Raw genomic sequence first — 21,715 nt, 5'->3', positions numbered from 1 at the left:
ATATCCCGATAACACGGGTGGAAACTGGTTCCAGGATGCCAAAACGGGCAACAGCGAATACAAATATTTCGGGGCCATATGTATAAGGATAGAGGAGGTTGACAAGAGCGGTTCAGGGGCTGGAGCCCGAGCCAGACGGAGGAAGGTTACAGCGAGCAGCGAGGCAGCTGGGCATCGACTGCTACCAAGAAGAAAACGAGCTTATAGCGCTAGCGAGCCCATTCCAAGTTTTCACAGCCAAACGAAGTTGAGAAAAACAGAAATCCAAGGAGTCTTCCAAACTTACAGAATCAAACGACCGGCAGGAGCTACGAAATAAACCCAGCTTGACCCTGAAGGATCCGAAATATTTTTCTGCTTGTTTCCAGCCCTTTGTTACATATTTATTACTACAGCATCATTGGCCGCGGAAGACGTTATCTGCTATCATTCAGTTTTGTAGCTCAAAGTTTGAGGGCCCGGATTAATTGGGGATACAAAAGCAAAGAATTGGGCGGCGTGTTCAGGAACAATTGCTATTCCGACAGGCCGATTTGATTTGGTACAATAACCGAAGAGCTTCACCTGGGAATTCGCTATACAACGGGAGACAGCTAGAGTTGCCAGACTAATATCTGAAATTGAAAATTTATTTTGGGACTAATTTGGCCTGACTTGATTTTAGCACACTTCTTCTTTTCTGGTTACTTTCTGATCTTGGAAAGAATAGCAAGGAAAGAATAGTGACACTGGCAAATATAAGGCTATATCACGTATACGAATACCACATATTGCTGACATATAACCCCCATCAATACTCATTTCACATTCATTACTTTATACTCACAATCCAGTAAATCTCTACGAATTTACAAGAAAGCATAGAACACCCTGGAAAGCGTTCTGTTCTGGTCTTAGATTTACAGTAAAATGAACATCAATTCAAACTACGACCCACCTGGATCTCCCATGAACAGCCATACGCCTTCGACGACGTCGACGCTGGCAGCCGCACATACTTCCGCTTCGTCTTCGTACCAACACAAGTTCCATTTCCACCCAACCAGAACTACGGCCTCTTCCACGGGAAGCAACCACCACCACAACAACAATAATGCCAAACAGACAGTTTCGATAAAGGCCCTTTTGGCAGATGAAGTAGAGAACATCGAGGGACTCTGGAGAATGTACAACAAGGCTAAAGAGTCGCTACCATATAAGGCTCGTATGGAAAACTTGACCTGGAGAATGATGTACATCACCAATAAACGACTAGAAGTCAAGAAAGAGAGTATCCACATTAAAATGGAACACGAAGCTGAGATTTATGAAAACTCTAATAATGTTCCTGAGAATTCAGTATCGCCGTCGTTGGATCCAGCTGCTGAGGACTTTGACTATGTAGCTCATATTCGAAAGATGGGGCAGAACAATCTAGAGAATGATGCTGGTGATTCTGAAATTGACATCAATAATGACGATTCTAACGATTCAAACGAAGCTGTCAACTTCAGAAAGAGACCTGCTGACTTCTCTCCCATGATTACTAGCCACGCTGGACCTGGTTCTATCACAGGGATTCACTCCAACTTGTCGATGTCGTTGAACCAGGAGAAGTTGAGGAGTCAGATTCAAAATCAGAGTCAAAGTGTACATCCTTTACGAACGAGTATCCAGCCCCATATCTTACCTTCTCAGCATCTTCCACTTAATGACTTGGACCATTCGGATCACCGAAGCCAGTCAAACAGTATTCCAGACCACCACAACGACCTTTACGACCACAACCATGATGACCATGACCACCACCTTGAACTGCTTCATGTGGGGCACCACGGCATGGGAGAATCTTCAGCGTTTGAGTTTTCTCTCGATCCTTTGGCTTTTGAAGGTCCGAACAACAACTACAACGATGACATTAACATGGACATTCTTGCTAATGGAACCAATAGTAGATTCGATGATATGGAAGAATACCATACCAGAAACCCCAGTCTTCATAGTCAAACTATTGGACCTACCAGCATTCTCCATAACTACAATGATCACCACCACAGTAATAGTAACAACAGCAATAGTAATTCTCGCTATGGACATTCTAACAGTGTTGTTTCGGTCGTAGCAACCCCTACAAATCTCTTGAGGCACGACAATTCCATCATCAGTTTACCAGACTTCAGCCATAACTCGGCTAGTCTTCATCTGCAACATCAGCAGCCTCCTTTGAGTCGCTCTATAACACAAACTCCTACTAATTTTTCACGGTCTTCGAACGGAAACGACACTTTCCAATTCAACCCTTCTTTTTCTGGCGTCCAGCAATCACCTGGTCTCGATTTTCCGACTCCTCAGCTCAACAACCAGCCATTTACCGATTCTTATTTTGACAGCATTGGATCTGGAAGCATTCCTAACAAGAAGGGTGCGTTTCCCAAACAGTTCAGCTTCACGGGTCTGGAAACTGAGACTACTCCACATTCTCTTCCTTCACAGACGACACTTACCAGCTGGAGATCTTCTGTTGATAAGCCAGACAAGATTTCCAAGCCTTCATCGAAGAAGTCCAAGTCAGAAAAGTTCAAGAACTCTTCTGAAAAGTCGAAATCAAAGAAGACATCGAGCCCCGCAGAAACTCCACGATCTCTGGGCCAGCTCAAGAGTTCTCAATCGACAACTTCGTTGTCTTCGATGCAGCCGGGAGTCTCTTGTACTAATTGTCACACCCAAACGACACCATTGTGGAGAAGAAATCCACAGGGACTACCCTTGTGTAATGCCTGTGGTCTTTTCTTGAAGTTGCATGGAGTCGTTCGTCCCTTAAGTTTGAAAACAGATGTCATCAAGAAAAGACAGAGAAATACGAACCCCAAGAAGTCTATCAGTGGTTCTAGTAAAGACAAGGACGGGGACGACTTGAACCCTACCTCCATTTGCAAAAGCGACACGAAGATCATAAAAAGTCTCGTAGCAGGAGGAAGTGACACGTCCGAAACACTCGCAGTTGATGGCGAAGACTTGAAGTTTGAAACTCCAATCTTGCTCTCTTCCAAGAAGAAACCAACTAGAAACGCCTCTGTGACTTCTTCTTTAACTATGACACCAAAAAAGACTTCTACGAAAGCGAAAAGTACAAAAGCTTCGCCTAAGAAAGTCTCTGTCAAGAAAGAAAAAAATGGCTTCGTTTTGAAGACAGAAGGTGAAGATTACGTAGATATAGACCACGACAACGAGTTCATCAATGTGCTCAACTCAGTAGACCAAAACTTACCACAAGCCCGTGGCAATCTGGAAAACCAGAACGACCAACATGTCATGAACAGCAACGGGCACGATCTTGAAAACGCTGGAGAACAAAATGGTAACAACTGGGACTGGTTAAGCATGACCCTATAGTCATTATTACTACTATCATTACTATGTTAACACTACAGTTTTCAGTGTTACTTCTTACGATTGCTTCTTACACATCACTCCTTTCTTCAATTCACAGTTCATGGTGGTCTCCAAAATGCTAATGCTCCTATAAAAGTTTCCCCGGAATCGGCGTCATTGGACTAAAAATCAAATATCCAAAAAGAACTCTTACTTCATTCGCTTACACATCATTTTCAATTCTTGTTTGTTTAAATAGTTTTGTCCAGTCACACAACTTAGACTTCCCACTTAATATATAATTATAGAGACGAAAGTAGATCTATGAAAGTAGATCTAAAATAGGAAGTAGAGCTATTCATATAGTGATCTTCCCTGGATAAAATTCTCTCACTTGAAAAGACAAGTTGTTCCACAAAAAGGCCATCTGTTCTTCATATTTAAGTTCTCTTCTATTCTTGAAGCAGTAATGGATTTTATCCAAGAAAACTTGCTGTAATATAGAATTCTAGACCTTAAGGTATACCGTTTTTCATCTTTTGCTAAGGGAAAGTGGGAGTATATACAGTTCCAAGGTTTAGATCTATTTATAAGTGGTCCTAAAAAAGGCAATTCTGACAATTCAATTACAAAAGAGAAGTTAATAACTAAGTTTTGTATGATCCGGATGGCCCTTCATTAGAGCTTTTATTTCTCGCCATTCGTGAAGAGATTCACGTCAACTTGTGCTATGCTGTCTTGTCTGTCTATCATAGAATCCTGCACAAGAACATGCTATTTCACGTGACACAAGATCATCACCATCTATATGCTTCTCCACAAGTAGACCAATTTACAATTTTACCACCGCTTAGTTTCATACAAAATTTCCAAAATGACAATTCCTAGTATCAATAGATATCCCAGGGTGATTATTAAGTATTGTGCCAAATGCAAGTGGCAAAACAGAGCGTTGTGGTATCTCCAGGAGTTGCTCCAGACATTTCCAGAAACCATCCAGGATATTTCTGTTCAACCCATCTATGACCAACCAGGCGTATTTGCTGTAATACTTGTTCAGTCTGAGACAGAAGAACCGGAGATAGTGTATCAAAGAAAGTTCAAGTCGGCCGAGTTGGCTATTAAGTACGGGGATAAGGATGGATCTCAATCTGAAGACTACTACTACGAAGGGTTTCCAGATGCGAAGTTCATTAAAATCTTGATCAGAGACAAATTGGGTACAGAGGTCAAGTTGGGCCAACATGTAGAAAAAGACGCCAGTACGAATTTCTTGACCAGCAATAATAACAGAGATAAAGATATCGGTAGCATAGATAACAAGATCGATTGTCAGGATTGCAATCTCGAACAATAAGGATATGAATATACATTATTTATAAGATATATCAAGAAGAAAGACACTACTAAAACAGACGTGAACACAATTGCCATTGTGACCAAAATAATGAACTCAAACTCTTTGCAAGTATCATAGTAGATACAACATATACCACATTTTCATATATAATATAGGTTCATACAGTATAATTTACCGCATAATATATGGCAATATAGTACAACAGAGTCGTTAAGTCCGTCTAGAACTAGAACCAATGAACTCGAAGTTCTCAGGGGTAAAACAAGAATTGAACCAAAAGTTAACAACGACCAGGGACGAAAAACTACTCTATGTCTTCGTTTCCAAAGCGAACAGCGTAGTTCTGGTCTGCAACGTCGTCCCACCCATTAGAAGACACTACGTAGGGCAAGGAAGAGGCAAGAGAACCAAAAAAGTTTGCATTGTTTGGTAAGCCGAGCAAACTCTGGTACTGCTTGATAACAAAGGTAGGCGACACATTGCGTCCTTGATGTCTGTTACCAAATGGTTGTTGGTTCTGGTCAGACGGAGGATTGCTTGTGTTGCTATTGGACAACTGGTTGATTTCCTTTGTGATCTGCTTCCATTTGTGTTTTTCACCAGCTACCAACAACTGCTTCAAGATCTGGATATCCTGAGCTGTGAACTTGTTCGCGATATTGTTATTGCTGGTGTTATTACTACTATTGGCATTGTTGCTGTTGGTGTTACTGTTGGCATTGCCCTGGATATTGGAGGCACTGCTAGTAGAAGAGCCACTGGCGTTGTTCTGGTAGCTGTAGGCAGCGTTTTGTTGGTTACCCGGGCCTGGAGGAGGCAAGATGGTGTGTTGTTGCTGTTGCTGTTGTTGTTGTTGCTGCTGTTGTTGTTGGTGTTGCTGAGGGGTCTGTTGGTACGAGTAGTCGCCCAAGTACTGCTGGTTAGTGGAGTTGGCGGCGTTGCTGTTGGAATACATGTTGGGACTGTTTGGAATGGTAGTTGTGACGTTGGCTTCGAAATAAATCATGCTCTAAGCAACAGGAGGGAGAGCACGAGCAATAGAAAAACGAGGCAGGCTCTAATTGGCCAGTTGTGGTTGTTCCAGATACGGAGACGAAAGAGAGAACGAGTGGTTGGAAAGGCTTGTAGAGTTTATCGGCGTTTTCGAGAGTGTATCTTTCAGTCTTGCGATTGAGGTGTTGTTTTGTATTTTATGTTTTGAGACTTTGACAAATTATTGCAAAAGTTCTGTATGTTTTGATGTGAATAACCGTCGGGTTGATAGCAGCTTCACTATACTAACTGATCAGTTCTGAAGAAGTTCTTCTACACTAATCGATATTTATGAAGAAGACAGAAACACAGAAAAACTTAATTAAACTAATGACACTTTTCAAGGCGGACTGGAGGAGTTGGGGATCTCCTATATTCAGGATTACGATTATAAGGAAGAGTGCGACCCCGAAAAGTTAAGCCTCTTAACTTTTAATAATATTGGCCCAATAAGGTGAGATGAGATAGGCAGAGAGTGCTGTGGAGGAACAAACAGACAAATATGTAGACGAATAGTAGGAGATATAGACCAATCAACTTTTGCAAAGAAAGATCGAATCGTGCAAAGTTAGTGGAACGGAGTAGGTCTAAGAGTTAGCCGCCGTAGATGCGATCCAGATGAAAATAAAAAATTAGATTCATAATAAATCATTATACGAGTCACAGCATACATTATACATACATAATAAATGTAGACATATATAATATGATCTTATTGCCAAACTGAACAACACATACCATGCAAATGTATACAAATCATACAAAACATACAAATATATACAAATCATACAAATCATACAAATATAAACAATATATACAATATACAATATACACAATTCATACTATTCATTCAATTCAGCAAAAATCAATTCGTCCAGTATATAGAGCCAGATACAATTCACAAAGCACATATATGAACTATTCAACTTCTGTATATCCATGTAATAAACTTAGCCATATGTGCAAACTAACACATTTTTCCTGTTCATCTTTTCAGTTTCACTAAATGTTCGCTAAGCTGGTGGAAACGAACCTTTGCACTATAGTGGCCGGGCTTTAGCATCACCGCCAGATAATATAGTGGGAATGAGTTGATTGGCGAAATATTATTGCCACAAATGGCAGACTACCACGGCAACACAAGCCCCTAAATAGCTAGTACATACGTGTTATGAAATGTTCCTATGCCTATCACGAAGATCTAGTTTGTGTGTAGGCTCACTGTTCTAGATCTTATCTGTGTATCCCACTCTCTTCGCCCCGCCGGTTTTGGGCCACAAACGCACCAGAACACCTTGGAATAAGAAAAGCTTCCTTGATGGAGTTTTAGGAATCCTTCAGGTCACTGCAATAGAAAGAAAATCAAAAGTTTCATCAGAAGCGAACTTTAGATGTGCAACAGCCGTGTTTAACACCACGCCATGTAGCCGTATGTGCACTTATCGTATTTCTGTGGTCGTGCACCCAGTTGGTAATTACGAGGTTGACCCCACATTTGTACAATGGCTGCAACTCTGCGCTTGAATTACAATATCCTTTTTTCAGTCCAACCAGACTAAACCAGGGCAAACAACATAGAGCCAGTAAAATAGAGCGAATCTACTTGCAACCATATCAGAACAATTTATAACTAATACTAATACTATAACTACTCTATCTAATCCTCTTCGTATTCGTCGTCGTCGTCTTCTTCTTCTTCTTCCATGTCTTCGTCATCTTCCTCTTCAGATTCGGAATCAAAGACAGAATAGGTGATTTTCTTCTTGGCTCTCTTTACTGGCTTGTTGTCTAATCCAACAACTCCCAAGTCTTCAAGCTCATCCATGAGTGCAGCCTTGGTGCCGGGTTTGGGCTTGGAATACTTCTTGGGGGCAGGCTCATTCTTGACTATGGGTGCTGTCTTCTTCTTGGGAGTAGGTTCATTACTCAATCCCAAAATAACATCATCCTCACTGTCACTGAACAAGTTGATTACGTGCTTACTCTTGGAAATGCTTGTGTTAGGAGAACTTGAACTGGCAGAGAAGAAAGAAAGAACATCAGGCTTTTCCTTCTTGACTTCCGTCTTGGCTTTGATTTCTGGAACAGGAGTAATAGACTTAGATTTGTTAGTAGCTGCTTTCTTTTTTGGAGGTTCAGAATCGTCCTCCTTCTTTACAATCGGCTTTACAGCTGGCTTTCTCGTTCTCTTTGCTGTCTTCTTAGTGCCCTTGGTAGGAATCATTTCCATTCTTTCTTGCAAGTCAGCGTCCAAGAATTTCTCCCATTCTTCTACAAACACATCTAAATCGTAGTTCCACAAATCCTTCGCAGACTTCTTCAACAAGTCATTTAACTCATGTTCCTTTTCATCTTTCTGCTGCAACAACTTTTCGTATCTTTCTCTGGTCAACGACCAAATGGACATTCCCAACAAATAGTCATAATGGGAATAGATGGTCTCAGGTTTGTGCTCGTTATCTTCGTTGCCAACCTGGATACCTCCAATTAGCAATTGGCTCACATCTCCAACTTCAGCTTCTGCCTCTTCGATATCTTCCTCCGCAGCCAAGAACAAGGAGTCGTTACCAGTTTCAGATACTGGCTTGTTATTCTTATTGAACTTAACAAACTTGAGATCTTCCAAAGTTTTTACCAAGTCTACTCTCTTCTTGTTCGACACTGACAATTGCTTGTCTATAATCATCTTGACAAATCTTGCTTGCTCGCTGAATTTGGTAAGTTGGTTTTGCAATTCGTCCATCATGAAGTCCTTACGCTTTTGATAGTACTCTAATCTGACATAGTAATAATCACGCAAGATCTCTTGAGCGCTGGAATAACGCTTAATTCTCCCCAATGGATCAAATGCAACCATGTTGGACATACTGATGGAAGAAATCAACTTGAACTTTTCCAATAAGCCAACCTTTAAAGCCTTAGCCATCTCATCAGGAGACATCTTGACCACAAAGCGGATGTTGAGTCCATGTTGTTCTTCCATATCCTTGATCCAAGCTGGTGTTTTCTCATTACCCAAACCGGCCAATAAGAACTCTTTGACGTTATTGGTCCAGGTCTTGACAGGAATTTCTGTGATTTCAACAGTAGTTTCGTCTATCTGATCAATCTTGCCTACTACCTTGTATTTGTCTGGACCGTTGGGCTCAATAGTACCTTCCCAACCCTTGAACCATGGTTTCATTTCTTCCATTGGCTCTCCGTTCATAAGTCTTCTGATATTATCGACTAAGTCAAGCGGGTTGTAACTGGGGATATTGGTAGACCAACCAGTACCAATACCTTCCGAACCATTTACTAACAACATTGGAATTACCGGCAAATACCATTCAGGCTCAACCGACTGTTCATCATCTTGAACGTATGTGTAGATTGGATCATCCAATGGGTTGAAAATGGCCCTGGTGATCTTGGAAATTTCGGTAAAAATATATCTCGCAGCAGAGAAATCTTTACCACCAGCAGCACGCGTACCAAAAGCACCATTTGGTTTCAATAAGTTGATATTATTAGAGCCCACGAAGTTCTGGGCTAACCCTATAATGGTTTGAACCAACGACTGTTCACCATGGTGGTATCCAGTCTTTTCAGAAACATAACCAGACAACTGGGCTACCTTGATTTCCAGTTTCAAGTTTCTCTTGAAACAACCATACAACACTTTACGTTGACCAGGCTTGAAGCCATCCAAGACTGATGGGATGGATCTGACATTATCGGCCATAGAGAACAAGATCAATTCCTGGTTGATGAAATCACTGATTGGAATCTCTGTCAAATTAGGATCCAAATGAGTTCCTGGCTGGAATCCCTGCAACCATTCCTTTCTTTCGTCGGCTTTCTTCTTGGAAAAGGCCAAGTCTATATATTGCTTATCATCTTCTTGCAAGGCGTGGAATCGCTTCAAATGCTTATCCAACGCAGAAAAGTACTGACGTGCTTCAAGCGGAGTGGAAGTACCCAAACCCTTATAATATTTATGCGACCAACGTGAGTTTCCACCTTCTCTTTCACGCCAGGTTTCAAACTCGGGCATGTTATAGAATGGAATCACTTCCTTGCCTCCACCACGCTTCTTAATTGTGACTTTGATAATTGGAGTAATAAATTCCAACAAAAAGCCAGGGATGTTCAACAAGCCTGGAAAACTAGTTTCCAAAAAGTTGATAATCAATCCCTTGATATGAGATCCATCCTGATCCTGATCGGTCATGATCATGATGTGGCCATATCGCAAAGTTTTCGCGTTCTCTGGAGTATATACTTTTTTATGTTGCAAACCAATGATCTGCTTCAAAGCATTGATTTCTGTGTTTTTGGCGATCTGATCTGCTGAGGCCTCTCTAACGTTCAAAAGTTTACCACGCAACGGGAAACAACCATAATAGTCACGACCTACAACAGCCAAACCAGACACAGCTAGGGACAAGGCAGAGTCACCTTCAGTTAAGATAAGTGTACACTTGTTTCCGTCTCTGGTTCCAGCCTTATTGGCATCAACCAACTTGACTTGGCCCTTGATTCTCAGTTTCTTGGAGCCATCGGCTTTCTGCAAAGCCTTGTCTTCGTTGGCATTAGCGATGTCACGTATTTTATCGACTATACTGGTTTTTAAGATCTTGCTGATGAAATTATCACTAATCACCAATTTCTCGCTGGGTTTTCCGCCAAATTGAGATACACGGGTGGTCAATTGTTCCTTTGTCTGTGACGTAAAGGCAGGATTTTCGATCAAACAGTTGAGAAATAAGAACATATTGTTTCTGACCTCCTGTGGCTTGATCATTAATTTCTTCTTGCCCTTTTCCTTCTTGGACAACGTCTCCACAAGCTTATTGATTATTTGGTCTGATACATACTTTACATGGGTACCTCCAGAAGTGGTAGCAATAGAATTGACGAAACTGACTTGATTGAAGGAACCATCACTAACAGCAAAAGCCAATTCCCATCTGTCATTGAACACTTCGTGGACCACAGTGGTGTATTTGGTACCGTTGTTTTCTTCCAAGGCTGTATCAGGCGACCTTTTCTTGATGGCATTGACATACATTTCGACGTAGCTCTTGAAGTTACGCACGTTCAATTTCTTGTCGTTGAGGTATACATTACAATCCTTGACGGTACCACACAAATCGTAAACTCTACGTCTCAAAACTGACAAGATCTCTTCATCTAACGATTCCATACCGAATTTGGAGAGGTCCGGTCTGAACGAAACCTTAGTGTACTCTTTCTTCGTCTTCAACTTCGTAATCTTGGGTTTTGTCACTTGTGACATGTTGCCTGTCCACGTCTGTTTATACAACAATTCGGTATTCAAATCGGCCGTTTCCAACTGAAACTCTGTGGAAAAGATATTACACAATTTGGCACCAAACCCATTCCTACCACCGGTAACTTTCTTTTCGTCATCGTCATAGTTGGAAGACGTCAACAAGTTGCCGAAAATCAATTCCGGGATGTAGATCTTCTCCTTTTCGTGGATTTCGATTGGAATTCCCCTTCCATCGTTCATCACTTGGATAGTGTTGTTCTCCGGATCAATCTTGACACGGATGTTCTTCATGGTGGGATCTCTGATCTTGTTGTCTGCAGCGTTGACAAGAATCTCATCAAAGATCTTATAGAGGCCAGGAACTATCGAGACTTCCTTGTATACCATTTCGTCAGAGGCTTCATCATAACTCCACATCTCCATTTTTGTTCTCTCCACAGATCCGATGTACGTGTCTGGTCTCTTCAAGATATGCTCCAACTGGGAAAGCTTCTGATACGTTTCAGAGGCATTCAGCTTGGACTTGGTCCCATTAGACGAGTCTGTGGACGTAAGGGGTGTGTTCGTGGCATCAGATAAGGGGGTTTTGGATTTCGCAGTCTTTGATTTACTGGCTGCTGATTTAGACGACTTTGAGGACTTGGAAGACTTGGAAGATTCACTAACAAAGTCGTCTGAATTATCTGAGTAGTAGTCGGACTCGGAGGCCGACTCGTCGAAGTCAGACATGTTCAGTGAAGCTCAAGAGGAGAAAGAAAAGATATAGAGTGAAAAGTACCAAATAAGTGAAAAATCACTGTAGAAAAAAGTCTGATCTGAGTTATGAGTATTTTCTGTTTACACTGCGGGATGAAATCACTCGCGTCGCGCATCTCATAAAATGTCTGGCAAAAGCCTTATAGCAGAAGCCAAATGAAAAATGAAAAATGAAAAACACCAAAAGTAACAAGATAATGGAATAAGCTGATAGTTTGATATAGCCACTGATGTATAGGTATGATGAGATACAAAATAGAGAAGAAATTGTAAATTTGTATCATGAATTTGTAACTATTGTTAGCTGTTAAATATGCTATATATGCCATAACTCTATAGAATACAACAGTGGTTGATCTCTAGGAACTATGTACTGACTCACTGTCGCATCAGCTGCTATGTATGGGCGAATCGATCAGGTTATGCTGATCTGACAAGCCCGTCTTCATCTTCACCTTCACCTTCACTTTTTTGCGAGGTTTACTTGTCTTCACACCTTCTTCTTGTTCTTGAGCATGTCTCGCTGGATTCTCTCAAACTCGTCGTCATCCACTTCAGCCCTTCCTCTCTTGCTGCCCTTCTTATCCACATACTTCGTCTCCAAGGTATTAATCAAGTCGTCCAAACGATTAGCCTGACGACTTCTGATTAATGCGCCCAAGTCAGATTCGTTCCGAAGCTTACGTTTACCCTTGTCTTTTATCATCTTTTCCAACTCCTCGGCTTCTTTTGCTTCTTTGGCCAACTTCTTCAACATCTGGCGCACTTTGGTCTTTCTCAGCTTCTTGTATTTCTCCCACGACTTGAGAGTTTGAAGATCAAGAGATTCTTCGATGTCCGGAAGCTCCAGCTCAATGATCTTGAAAGCTCTGGCTTCCTCTTCCTCGGTAAATTCCAAATGCGGGATGAGCTCAAACAATTTTAAGAAATCTCCTTCATAGTAAATAAAGTTGGAAATGATATCCTGCTTTTCCTCCTCCGAATTCTGGTACTTTACTTTGTCTTCTTGAATCATATCTATGGTGATCTTATCGTTTAGAGAGTCAAAGTATTCCTTCCAGTTGAACCCGTCTTCTTCATCCATGTCGAATTCGGCTAAATTGCCCGTTTGGTCATATCGCTGTCTGCGTACTCCATCACTGAGAATGCTGTACGAAAACTGGACTTTTGCAAAGAAATCTTGGTCAACTTCTGGCTCACTCTGATTCTGCTGAAGTTTATCTGGATGATATTTCAAACAGAGACGTTTATAGGCCCGTTTTATTTCGATAGGGGTGGCACTTTTTTCCACCAATAAAACCTCGTACGGGTCAATATCTGGGAAAGGTACACCCATAGTGCAATGTCGTAGATCTGGTGGAAATTATGAAGAGTAGTTTACTGAGTTGACTTTCTTCATGTTAGTAAGAATAAGAGCTGCTATAAGAGAAAAGAAAATACAACATGCAGGATAAAATAGATGGAACAACTATTAATGTCCAAGTATGGATTTTTAACCACAGATAACGAGATAAAAGTGGAAATTACAATAGTTACATGGCTACAAGCAGTCGTAGATGTATATGGCTCATTTCTGGAATCATTTAACTCTCTACAAAATTCTTCTTCTTCGTTAAAATTGTCTCTGTCAGTCTGGAATTAGCTGCAAAATGTCGCACGACATACGACACAGCTTTATATATACCAACAAGCCCATACTTAATTACAATTACTATTCTCCTTTTATCTACAATTGCGATATATCAACATTATAATATTATAACACCAAAGCGAAACTAAAGTACAATTTAAAATACACTATAAAAATACACAAAAGAATGAAAAGTTTTTACGATTTTCACGATTTTCACGAAATCACTTCTTCTCACCACCTCTGGCCATCTCTTTCCATTGCTCGATTTCTCTGTAAGCTCTTTCCAACTCCTGCTTCAATTTTTCGTTGGAGGCACTCAACTCGCTGACAGCTTGTTCCGTCAACAATTTTTCCAAAGTCCATTTTTCGATGTTGTTGTTTTCGTTTTCCTTCAATCTCTTGATATATTCAACGGCTCTCTGCAAGATTTGTGCCTTGTTGGTGTCGTTGGTAGGTATCAAAGCTGCCAAATCCTTGATGCCGTGATTGATAGACTCACGTCTTCTTCTTTCGACTTCTTTATGGTTTTCACGTCTTTGTCTGTGCCACTCATCGGAGCCGTGTTGCGGCTTGTTGGAAGGAGGCAAAGTGGTAGGCTGGAATGGAGCCGAGGCAGCCTGAGCTCCAGCCGAGGCCTGTTGAGCAGCGGCTTGCTGCTGTTGCTGTTGTTGTCTGAACGCATTTTGGAAAGCTGCGTGCTGCAATTGTTGTTGCTGGTGCGCAGCTGACGTCGAGTCAGATGACGAAACAGCCGCAACGGCAGCAGCAGCAGCTTCAGCAGCCGAGAGCGACGAGTCATCGCCGTCCTTGGCTGAGTTCTTGGAGTAAGAAGACTGCTGGCCCAACAATTCCGAGTCAATGGCAATGTCGTGCTTCTTGTCGTCGACCTTCTGCTTCTTGTCGTCCAACCCGTGGTGTTCGTCTGATTCTCTCTTAGGCATTCTAGAAAAGGTTAGTCACGGTGCTATGAAATACAAAGACACATTGTCAAGAAGAAGCAGGAAACTAGAAACAGACCAAAACATTGAACAATAAATAAACAGGAGTTCACAAATCAACAACATCAACAACAAACGTATCAATTCGCAAATATCTTTTTTGCAGTATAGCTCTTGAATAAGATCCTTTTTTATACAACATATGGTAACTGATGTTATTGTTTGTTTTGATTTTACTGATGTTCACTACTGTCCATGTTTTGTTTATTGTGGTCCATTTCCATCCCTGCCTTCCACTTCCTAACCAACCACATCGTTACGACATCAGATGTTATGGTATTCCAATCATACGATCAGATGATGATAGTCATGTTACTGTTCTGTTATCGACAGTTGCAAATCACGAGGCCAAAGACATGTGGCTGTCACCTGGCGACTTCATAAACAACAACTTCAAAACAAATAAACAAATGCCAAATCACAACAAATCCCGAAACTTGATGGCATTCTCGCCTCGACGCTGCTGACTTCGTTCCAAGCCTATACATACTTGTGGGTAGTGGTATACTGGTTGTAGTTGTAGATACTGGTGAGTCTCACTGGTGCACCTGCTAATCACGTTATATATGGAACCTGATTACTGTTCTGAGGAAAAAAGCTGAACAAAAAAAAGTGGGAATCACGAGGATTTTACTCACATGGTTCTCAGGTGATGATCCTGGGTCATGAGGAGAAAATGGCCGGGTAACGGCGTGCCCGTACCATTAGGGAGGTGATGAATCGCACGTGTCATTGGGTGGTTTGCCGATCACCATGCAAGCTGCACGTGAATGCAAGACTGCAAGACGCGACAACTCGGGGCTGCATCATGCATAATGCATACAAATCCATGTGATATAATGCACGTGATAATGTGGAATTTGAGTATGCCCTTACAAGGGCTCGTAGACTAACCACACCATCTACGAATTATATAAAAGTTACATACAAAAAGGATACCAATTTGATGAGAATCACATCCGGCGGAGTGGGTCATATCCTTTAAGTTCCAGAACAGATCCCAAGCTAAACCCCGGTTACAAATCTGCAGCCTAATGTTATAATTTTTTGTAACGTGATTGACAATTATTCTCAAAACTAATTTTGCACCCATTTTTTCCCAATAATCGTATACGCTCAGGAGTTCTTGTTTAATCGGTACAAAAATACAATCTGTTTTGCTTAACGGCAAGAATTGCAACTTACCTTGATGGCATTCCTAATGAAAACCATCCCACTCAATAGGCTGTGTTGAAATGCTGCCTAATCGCATATCCTACACATAATAGGAATGTCTCCAGCTTATGGGACGATTAAGGGAACCATTCATGCGTTTAAACATGCTGCACATTTAATCTTTTCTACAAGTTCATCACGAACTGATGGGAAATGCCTTCAGATGGCCCCAGGGCCTATAATCGACAACTGTACTAGCGAATAAGCAGCTGATCACGATTTACTTCTTATAAATAAGTGCAAATCCTCGCGCACCATATCAACTTTTCGCAGCCATTGCACAACAATTTTTCACTTAGAATATCTACACCTATTTTTAACTGTAGATCCCAATAATATACTGTCCTTATAGCAATGGTATCAACCTACCCAGAATCAGAGGTTACTCTAGGAAGGTACCTCTTTGAGCGACTCCACCAATTGAAAGTGGACACCATTTTCGGCTTGCCGGGTGACTTCAACCTTTCCTTATTGGACAAAGTGTATGAAGTTCCGGATATGAGGTGGGCTGGAAATGCCAACGAATTGAATGCTGCCTATGCTGCCGATGGTTACTCCAGAATAAAGGGATTGTCTTGCTTGGTCACAACTTTTGGTGTTGGTGAATTGTCTGCTTTAAACGGAGTTGGTGGTGCCTATGCTGAACACGTAGGACTTCTACATGTCGTTGGAGTTCCATCCATATCGTCACAGGCTAAACAGTTGTTGCTCCACCATACCTTGGGTAATGGTGACTTCACTGTTTTTCACAGAATGTCCAATAGCATTTCTCAAACTACAGCATTTCTCTCAGATATCTCTATTGCACCAGGTCAAATAGATAGATGCATCAGAGAAGCATATGTTCATCAGAGACCAGTTTATGTTGGTTTACCGGCAAATATGGTTGATCTCAAGGTTCCTTCTAGTCTCTTAGAAACTCCAATTGATTTGAAATTGAAACAAAATGATCCTGAAGCTCAGGAAGAAGTTGTTGAAACAGTCCTGAAGTTGGTGTCCCAAGCTACAAACCCCATTATCTTGGTAGACGCTTGTGCCCTCAGACACAATTGCAAAGAGGAAGTCAAACAATTGGTTGATGCCACTAATTTTCAAGTCTTTACAACTCCAATGGGTAAATCTGGTATCTCCGAATCTCATCCAAGATTTGGCGGTGTCTATGTCGGGACAATGTCGAGTCCTCAAGTCAAAAAAGCCGTTGAAAATGCCGATCTTATACTATCTGTTGGTTCGTTGTTATCGGACTTCAATACAGGTTCATTTTCATACTCCTACAAGACGAAGAATGTTGTTGAATTCCACTCTGACTATATGAAAATCAGACAGGCCACCTTCCCAGGAGTTCAAATGAAAGAAGCCTTGCAACAGTTGATAAAAAGGGTCTCTTCTTACATCAATCCAAGCTACATTCCTACTCGAGTTCCTAAAAGGAAACAGCCATTGAAAGCTCCATCAGAAGCTCCTTTGACCCAAGAATATTTGTGGTCTAAAGTATCCGGCTGGTTTAGAGAGGGTGATATTATCGTAACCGAAACTGGTACATCTGCTTTCGGAATTATTCAATCCCATTTTCCCAGCAACACTATCGGTATATCCCAAGTCTTGTGGGGCTCAATTGGTTTCACAGTAGGTGCAACAGTTGGTGCTGCCATGGCAGCCCAGGAAATCGACCCTAGCAGGAGAGTAATTTTGTTCGTCGGTGATGGTTCATTGCAGTTGACGGTTCAGGAAATCTCTACGTTGTGTAAATGGGATTGTAACAATACTTATCTTTACGTGTTGAACAATGATGGTTACACTATAGAAAGGTTGATCCACGGCAAAAGTGCCAGCTACAACGATATACAGCCTTGGAACCATTTATCCTTGCTTCGCTTATTCAATGCTAAGAAATACCAAAATGTCAGAGTATCGACTGCTGGAGAATTGGACTCTTTGTTCTCTGATAAGAAATTTGCTTCTCCAGATAGGATAAGAATGATTGAGGTGATGTTATCGAGATTGGATGCACCAGCAAATCTTGTTGCTCAAGCAAAGTTGTCTGAACGGGTAAACCTTGAAAATTGAATTAAACATACCAATTCACCGCTATTTAGTTATTATATTCATAGCAGCAGTTATAGAATTGGCTTATTATGTGTTCGTAGTAATTGAGTGAGCTGTTTCATTTATTGTACTTATAGCTAGAAAGAGAACCAGGACGTAACTAAAACGACTAAACTTGTTCAAAGTAAAATATATTGAAAATTCATTTCAGATGAATTTTACCAAAGAGATCATATTCTTATTATCGAATTCTACACCATTTCTTCAATTTCTTTAACAATTGTCTTGTCTATTACAAATGACTATAAAAAGAAATTATTTGTTTAAGTAAAAATGCGAGTAAATCTATGGTACAATAAAACGGTAAAATCATGAAGGTACATCGTAAATGTCTAGTGATGGAGTTTTCTACGGTCTGAAAATTCTCTATAATTCCACTTACTCACCGGAAACTTTCTTTGGTTGGTTGAAAATCTCCTCATCGGCAAGCATTTTCAGTTGCTCGATTATCTGTTCTTTTTCTTGTTGCTCGTATGCTGTTAAGAGGGCCAAGTAGCGGTTGACCTCCTCCTCGTAGGTAATGTATTCGTTATGCATCTTGAAGAGGAATGGATCATACTTCATTGGCTTGAAGTCTGGGGCATCGTTGATTAATTGAGCTGTAGATTTGCCAAATAATAAATGCATGATTTCTTCCTCGTGGAAAGAAGTAAAATCTTTGGAACCGTAATAGGCCATGAAGATTTCATCCTTGTGGAGAAGTTGCAATAACTCATCTTCCGTAAATTTGAAGATGGTGGACATCTCATCATCCTTCAACATGAGAGGGCTGTGTGACTTTGCTCTCAATTGCTTCTTTTCATCCTCCGTCAACTCATACTGTAAGTCCGTGAAAAACTCCTGGTCTTCACCATCATCGCTGTTGGCATATTTCATCGTGAAACTGTGGTACTTGTTCCATTTTTCACGATGGTAGATGAAATAGTACAAGTCTTCTTCACGGAGCCACAATCTAACCTGAGGTAAAAAGACATGCCCCTGGAATTTCTTGTTCAACATACCCTTAGAATATTCTACAGTCAAAATGTCAGTGTATTTCTGAGGAACATAACCAATTTCACCTTCAATAGAAGTTTTGATAAGAGGGCTCAATTCACTCAAGCTGGAAAAGTGATTGTTTCGGCAGTTGTAGATTTTCAATTGTCTATTAGTTGGAACGTAATCATTCCCATCGATTTTCCAGTTTGCAGGTAAGTTCTTCTTATAACGGTCTGGGGGCAGAGTCAGAGACAATGCCAATCCGGTAATATCGATGTAAAGACCAGAATCAACATCAATGAAACGGGCATCGATATTGTTATTGCCATTACCCTTTGCTCTTAAAGTGATAAACGTACCACAATCCAAGAAGTAACGACCGAATCCATCTTCTGCATCTTCCACAACTAAAGTCTGGTTGAAATGAAGCGATAACTTGTGCAAATCCATAACTGGAACCTGGACATCGATATCGTTATCCCATGGGAATGCAATACCATTCCAGTACCAGGATAATAAGGATCCATGGGCTACCCATGTTACAATTCCATTTTTACGGGTAAACGACAACCAGGCACGGACCATTCTATGTAAAATCAACGTTTGTTCGTATGAGCCATAGATTACACCGTTGAAGAATCTCCAATCATAATGGTCACCCAACAAGTTGGTCAATAAACGAGCCTCAGTGAAGTACTTTGGCGGACCGCCATTCTTGACTTCATGGTCGGAGTATTTCAAACTGTGGTAATACTTTAATTCGTTGCTAGGAAGTTGCTTTCCGTCAAGCAATATAGATTCGTAACCCTTAATTAACTCATCTGTCTTGAGCTCAAAGTTTTCTTCTGGAATATTGACTTTATAGTCTGTCATTACTTGATGCTTGTTTGGAGGAAAAGCCTTCCGTAACGACCTTAATTCATGGATAATATCAATGGTATGCGACTTAGTATCAGCAATGTATTGTTCTACCAAACCATTGTTAAGAAGCTTTTGGTTAGAGTTGACAGATACATTATATGAACCATCACTAGTCAAAAAGAGAATCATAGTCGGAGCTGGTGCAAACGAGTAGAGATACGATTTTCCAGAAAGAATAGCCTTTTCTGGTGTGGTCTTTCCAGAACTCCTGAACACATTGAAACCAGGATGGACAGTATGCCCGTTATCATGTTCACGAAGAAAGTCACTATTATCCTCACAGAAAAAATCAGGAGCATTAGCAGATAAACGTTTTTGGAGTCTTGGTCTTTCTTCTTCAGCATCGTCCTGTCTTTTGTTCAAATTCTGCTTCTGCTGAACATTATTTTGTTCATTTTTCTGCTGTTCTTCAGATTTTTCAGATTCACCCTGACGAGCAGCTTCTTGTGGTTGTTTAATTTCTTGTACTTGATTAACTTCTTGTGGTTGTTTAACTTCCTGAGGTTGATTAATTTCTTGTGGTTGTTTGACTTCTTGTGGTTGTTTAACTTCCTGAGGTTGTTTAACTTCCTGAAGTTGTTTAACTTCTTGTGGTTGATTAACTTCTTGTGGCTGTTTAACTTCTTGTGGTTGATTAACTTCTTGTGGCTGTTTGACTTCTTGTGGTTGTTCAACTTCCTGAGGTTGTTTAACTTCCTGTGGTTGTTTTGCTGCATCCGGTCTATTGACATCAGGAAGTGCTTCCACTGGTACCTGTTTAGTATCATTGTCTACGATGTTGTCTAATTTCTGTTCCTGAGGTACATTCGCTTCGAGCAATTTTCTTTGCTGCTCCTCAGCTTTCTTCTTTTCTTCTTCTTCTTTTCTTTTCTTCTCTTCTTCCTTTCTCTTCTTCTCTTCTTCTTCCTTTCTCTGGGCTTCTTCCTTGGCTCTTTTCTTTTCTTCTTCAACACGCTTCTTTTCTTCCTCTATACGCTTCTTTTCTTCCTCTATACGCTTCTTTTCGTCTTCGATACGCTTTTGCTCCTCCTTTTGCTTGTTCAACTTTTCCTCTTCAGGTCTGGCATCAAGATGTGAGCAATTGGGTTTCAAGTTGGAAGGTGCTAACAAATACTTGTCTAAACGTGACAAATCTACCCAGTCGTACCAATTGAAAGGTACTTGAACAGGCTCCTTGGGATTCTGTTCCAAACTCGCTTTGATGTAATGGTAGTACATCGCCAAAGTGAAACGAGGCTCAAAGGGCTGTATGTCTGGCTTATTTTCCTTGTGGTATTGGTGGAATTGCACCAGTTGATCAGCACCAGCAGTGCTCTCATCCATATAGTAGTAAAATGGAATCTGCACTTCTGAGTCCTGGATGTCCGTGTTGAGCAACCAGAGCTTGTTTTCAACGTCGGAGCTCTTTTTGGCGTCGTACAACTTTTCCACTTCTCTGTTGAAATAAGACTCGGGGTCAGAAGTATCGACTTCAAGACTTTTTTCATCTTCTTCACTTCCGGGTTTATACACGGATCTGGCCAAAGTGTCGAAGTAGTTGATTCTAAGCTTGTTGCGGATGATCTGGTTGGTTTCTTCGGAGATGAGGTGAGACGTAATTATCATCATCACCGTCACCACGAGAAGCAATGCGATGATCATAAATAGATGGACGTGTTTTTTTCGTATCAGAAAGAACATCATGTGTAGTTATTCATATGAAAACCATGTATGGAATAGGCAGAAGCTATGGAAACCTTGTATATATGTTAATTAGGATATGGTAGATATACAATGAACGGCAGTTTTATAGGAGTCCTATATAAGTAAATATACAAGTCTTCTACAAATTTTTCACAAATACACCTATAAAGAAAGTGGTCATAAAATTAAATAAATTAACAATTCGAAGGGCTACGAAACCAACTCGCAGAAAAATATGTATAATCAAAATAATCTTTCTTTCATCTTCCCGCATCAGGAACTGAGCTTTTTTTCCCGTCCCGTTCGGACAGCGATGCAGCCTGTAGACACCCTCAAGCCTGAAACTCTGCCCTCACAGCAGACCACAGATGCAGCTGAAACCTGGCAATTGGAGCACCACCACA

The 21,715-nt window shown here is 40.9% G+C and overlaps 8 protein-coding genes across 8 annotated transcripts; 3 read left to right on the top strand and 5 right to left on the bottom strand. All coding sequences in view use genetic code 12, as the record gives it.

Annotated features, from left to right (window-relative positions):
- Nucleotides 1-909: 909 nt before the first annotated feature.
- On the top strand, nt 910-3,372 carry GAT1 (activator of transcription of nitrogen-regulated genes; the record flags this gene model as incomplete). Its single annotated transcript, XM_001387670.1, has 1 exon — nt 910-3,372. The coding sequence occupies one exon, from the start codon at nt 910-912 to the stop codon at nt 3,370-3,372; it is 2,463 nt and encodes an 820-aa protein (XP_001387707.2).
- Nucleotides 3,373-4,225: 853 nt separating this feature from the next.
- On the top strand, nt 4,226-4,708 carry PICST_28093 (predicted protein; the record flags this gene model as incomplete). The annotated part of the gene is made up of 1 exon (XM_001387669.1): nt 4,226-4,708. One exon carries the CDS (start codon nt 4,226-4,228, stop codon nt 4,706-4,708), a length of 483 nt encoding a protein of 160 aa, XP_001387706.1.
- Nucleotides 4,709-4,768: 60 nt separating this feature from the next.
- PICST_66259 (predicted protein) lies at nt 4,769-6,015 on the bottom strand. Its single transcript, XM_001387259.1, has one exon. The coding sequence runs from the start codon at nt 5,715-5,717 to the stop codon at nt 5,016-5,018; it is 702 nt and encodes a 233-aa protein (XP_001387296.1). The 5' UTR covers nt 5,718-6,015; the 3' UTR covers nt 4,769-5,015.
- Nucleotides 6,016-7,355: 1,340 nt separating this feature from the next.
- On the bottom strand, nt 7,356-11,781 carry TOP2 (DNA topoisomerase II). The gene is made up of 2 exons (XM_001387258.1): nt 11,662-11,781; nt 7,356-11,631 (listed from the first exon to the last, which is right to left on the bottom strand). The coding sequence occupies exons 1-2, from the start codon at nt 11,748-11,750 to the stop codon at nt 7,401-7,403; spliced, it is 4,320 nt and encodes a 1,439-aa protein (XP_001387295.2). The 5' UTR covers nt 11,751-11,781; the 3' UTR covers nt 7,356-7,400.
- A 486-nt stretch (nt 11,782-12,267) lies between these two features.
- On the bottom strand, nt 12,268-13,113 carry PICST_51727 (predicted protein; the record flags this gene model as incomplete). The annotated part of the gene is made up of 1 exon (XM_001387257.1): nt 12,268-13,113. One exon carries the CDS (start codon nt 13,111-13,113, stop codon nt 12,268-12,270), a length of 846 nt encoding a protein of 281 aa, XP_001387294.2.
- Nucleotides 13,114-13,631: 518 nt separating this feature from the next.
- CBF1 (centromere-binding kinetochore protein) lies at nt 13,632-13,982 on the bottom strand (the record flags this gene model as incomplete). Its single annotated transcript, XM_001387256.1, has 1 exon — nt 13,632-13,982. A coding segment is annotated over one exon (351 nt), but the record flags the coding sequence as incomplete, so codon positions are not given.
- Nucleotides 13,983-15,917: 1,935 nt separating this feature from the next.
- Nucleotides 15,918-17,755, top strand: PDC2 (pyruvate decarboxylase). The gene has a single exon (XM_001387668.1). It carries the CDS (start codon nt 15,978-15,980, stop codon nt 17,688-17,690), a length of 1,713 nt encoding a protein of 570 aa, XP_001387705.2. The 5' UTR covers nt 15,918-15,977; the 3' UTR covers nt 17,691-17,755.
- Nucleotides 17,756-18,200: 445 nt separating this feature from the next.
- Nucleotides 18,201-21,308, bottom strand: MNN4.2 (protein involved in mannose metabolism and cell wall synthesis; the record flags this gene model as incomplete). Its single annotated transcript, XM_001387255.1, has 2 exons — nt 18,201-20,057; nt 20,433-21,308. Coding segments are annotated over 2 exons (2,733 nt in total), but the record flags the coding sequence as incomplete, so codon positions are not given.
- Between the last annotated feature and the right edge of the window lie 407 nt (nt 21,309-21,715).

The sequence above is a fragment of the Scheffersomyces stipitis genome, chromosome 1 (genome assembly GCF_000209165.1).
Source record: "Scheffersomyces stipitis CBS 6054 chromosome 1, whole genome shotgun sequence".
NCBI classification, from domain to species: domain Eukaryota; kingdom Fungi; phylum Ascomycota; class Pichiomycetes; order Serinales; family Debaryomycetaceae; genus Scheffersomyces; species Scheffersomyces stipitis.
This window is presented reverse-complemented; position numbering and strand designations above follow the sequence as displayed.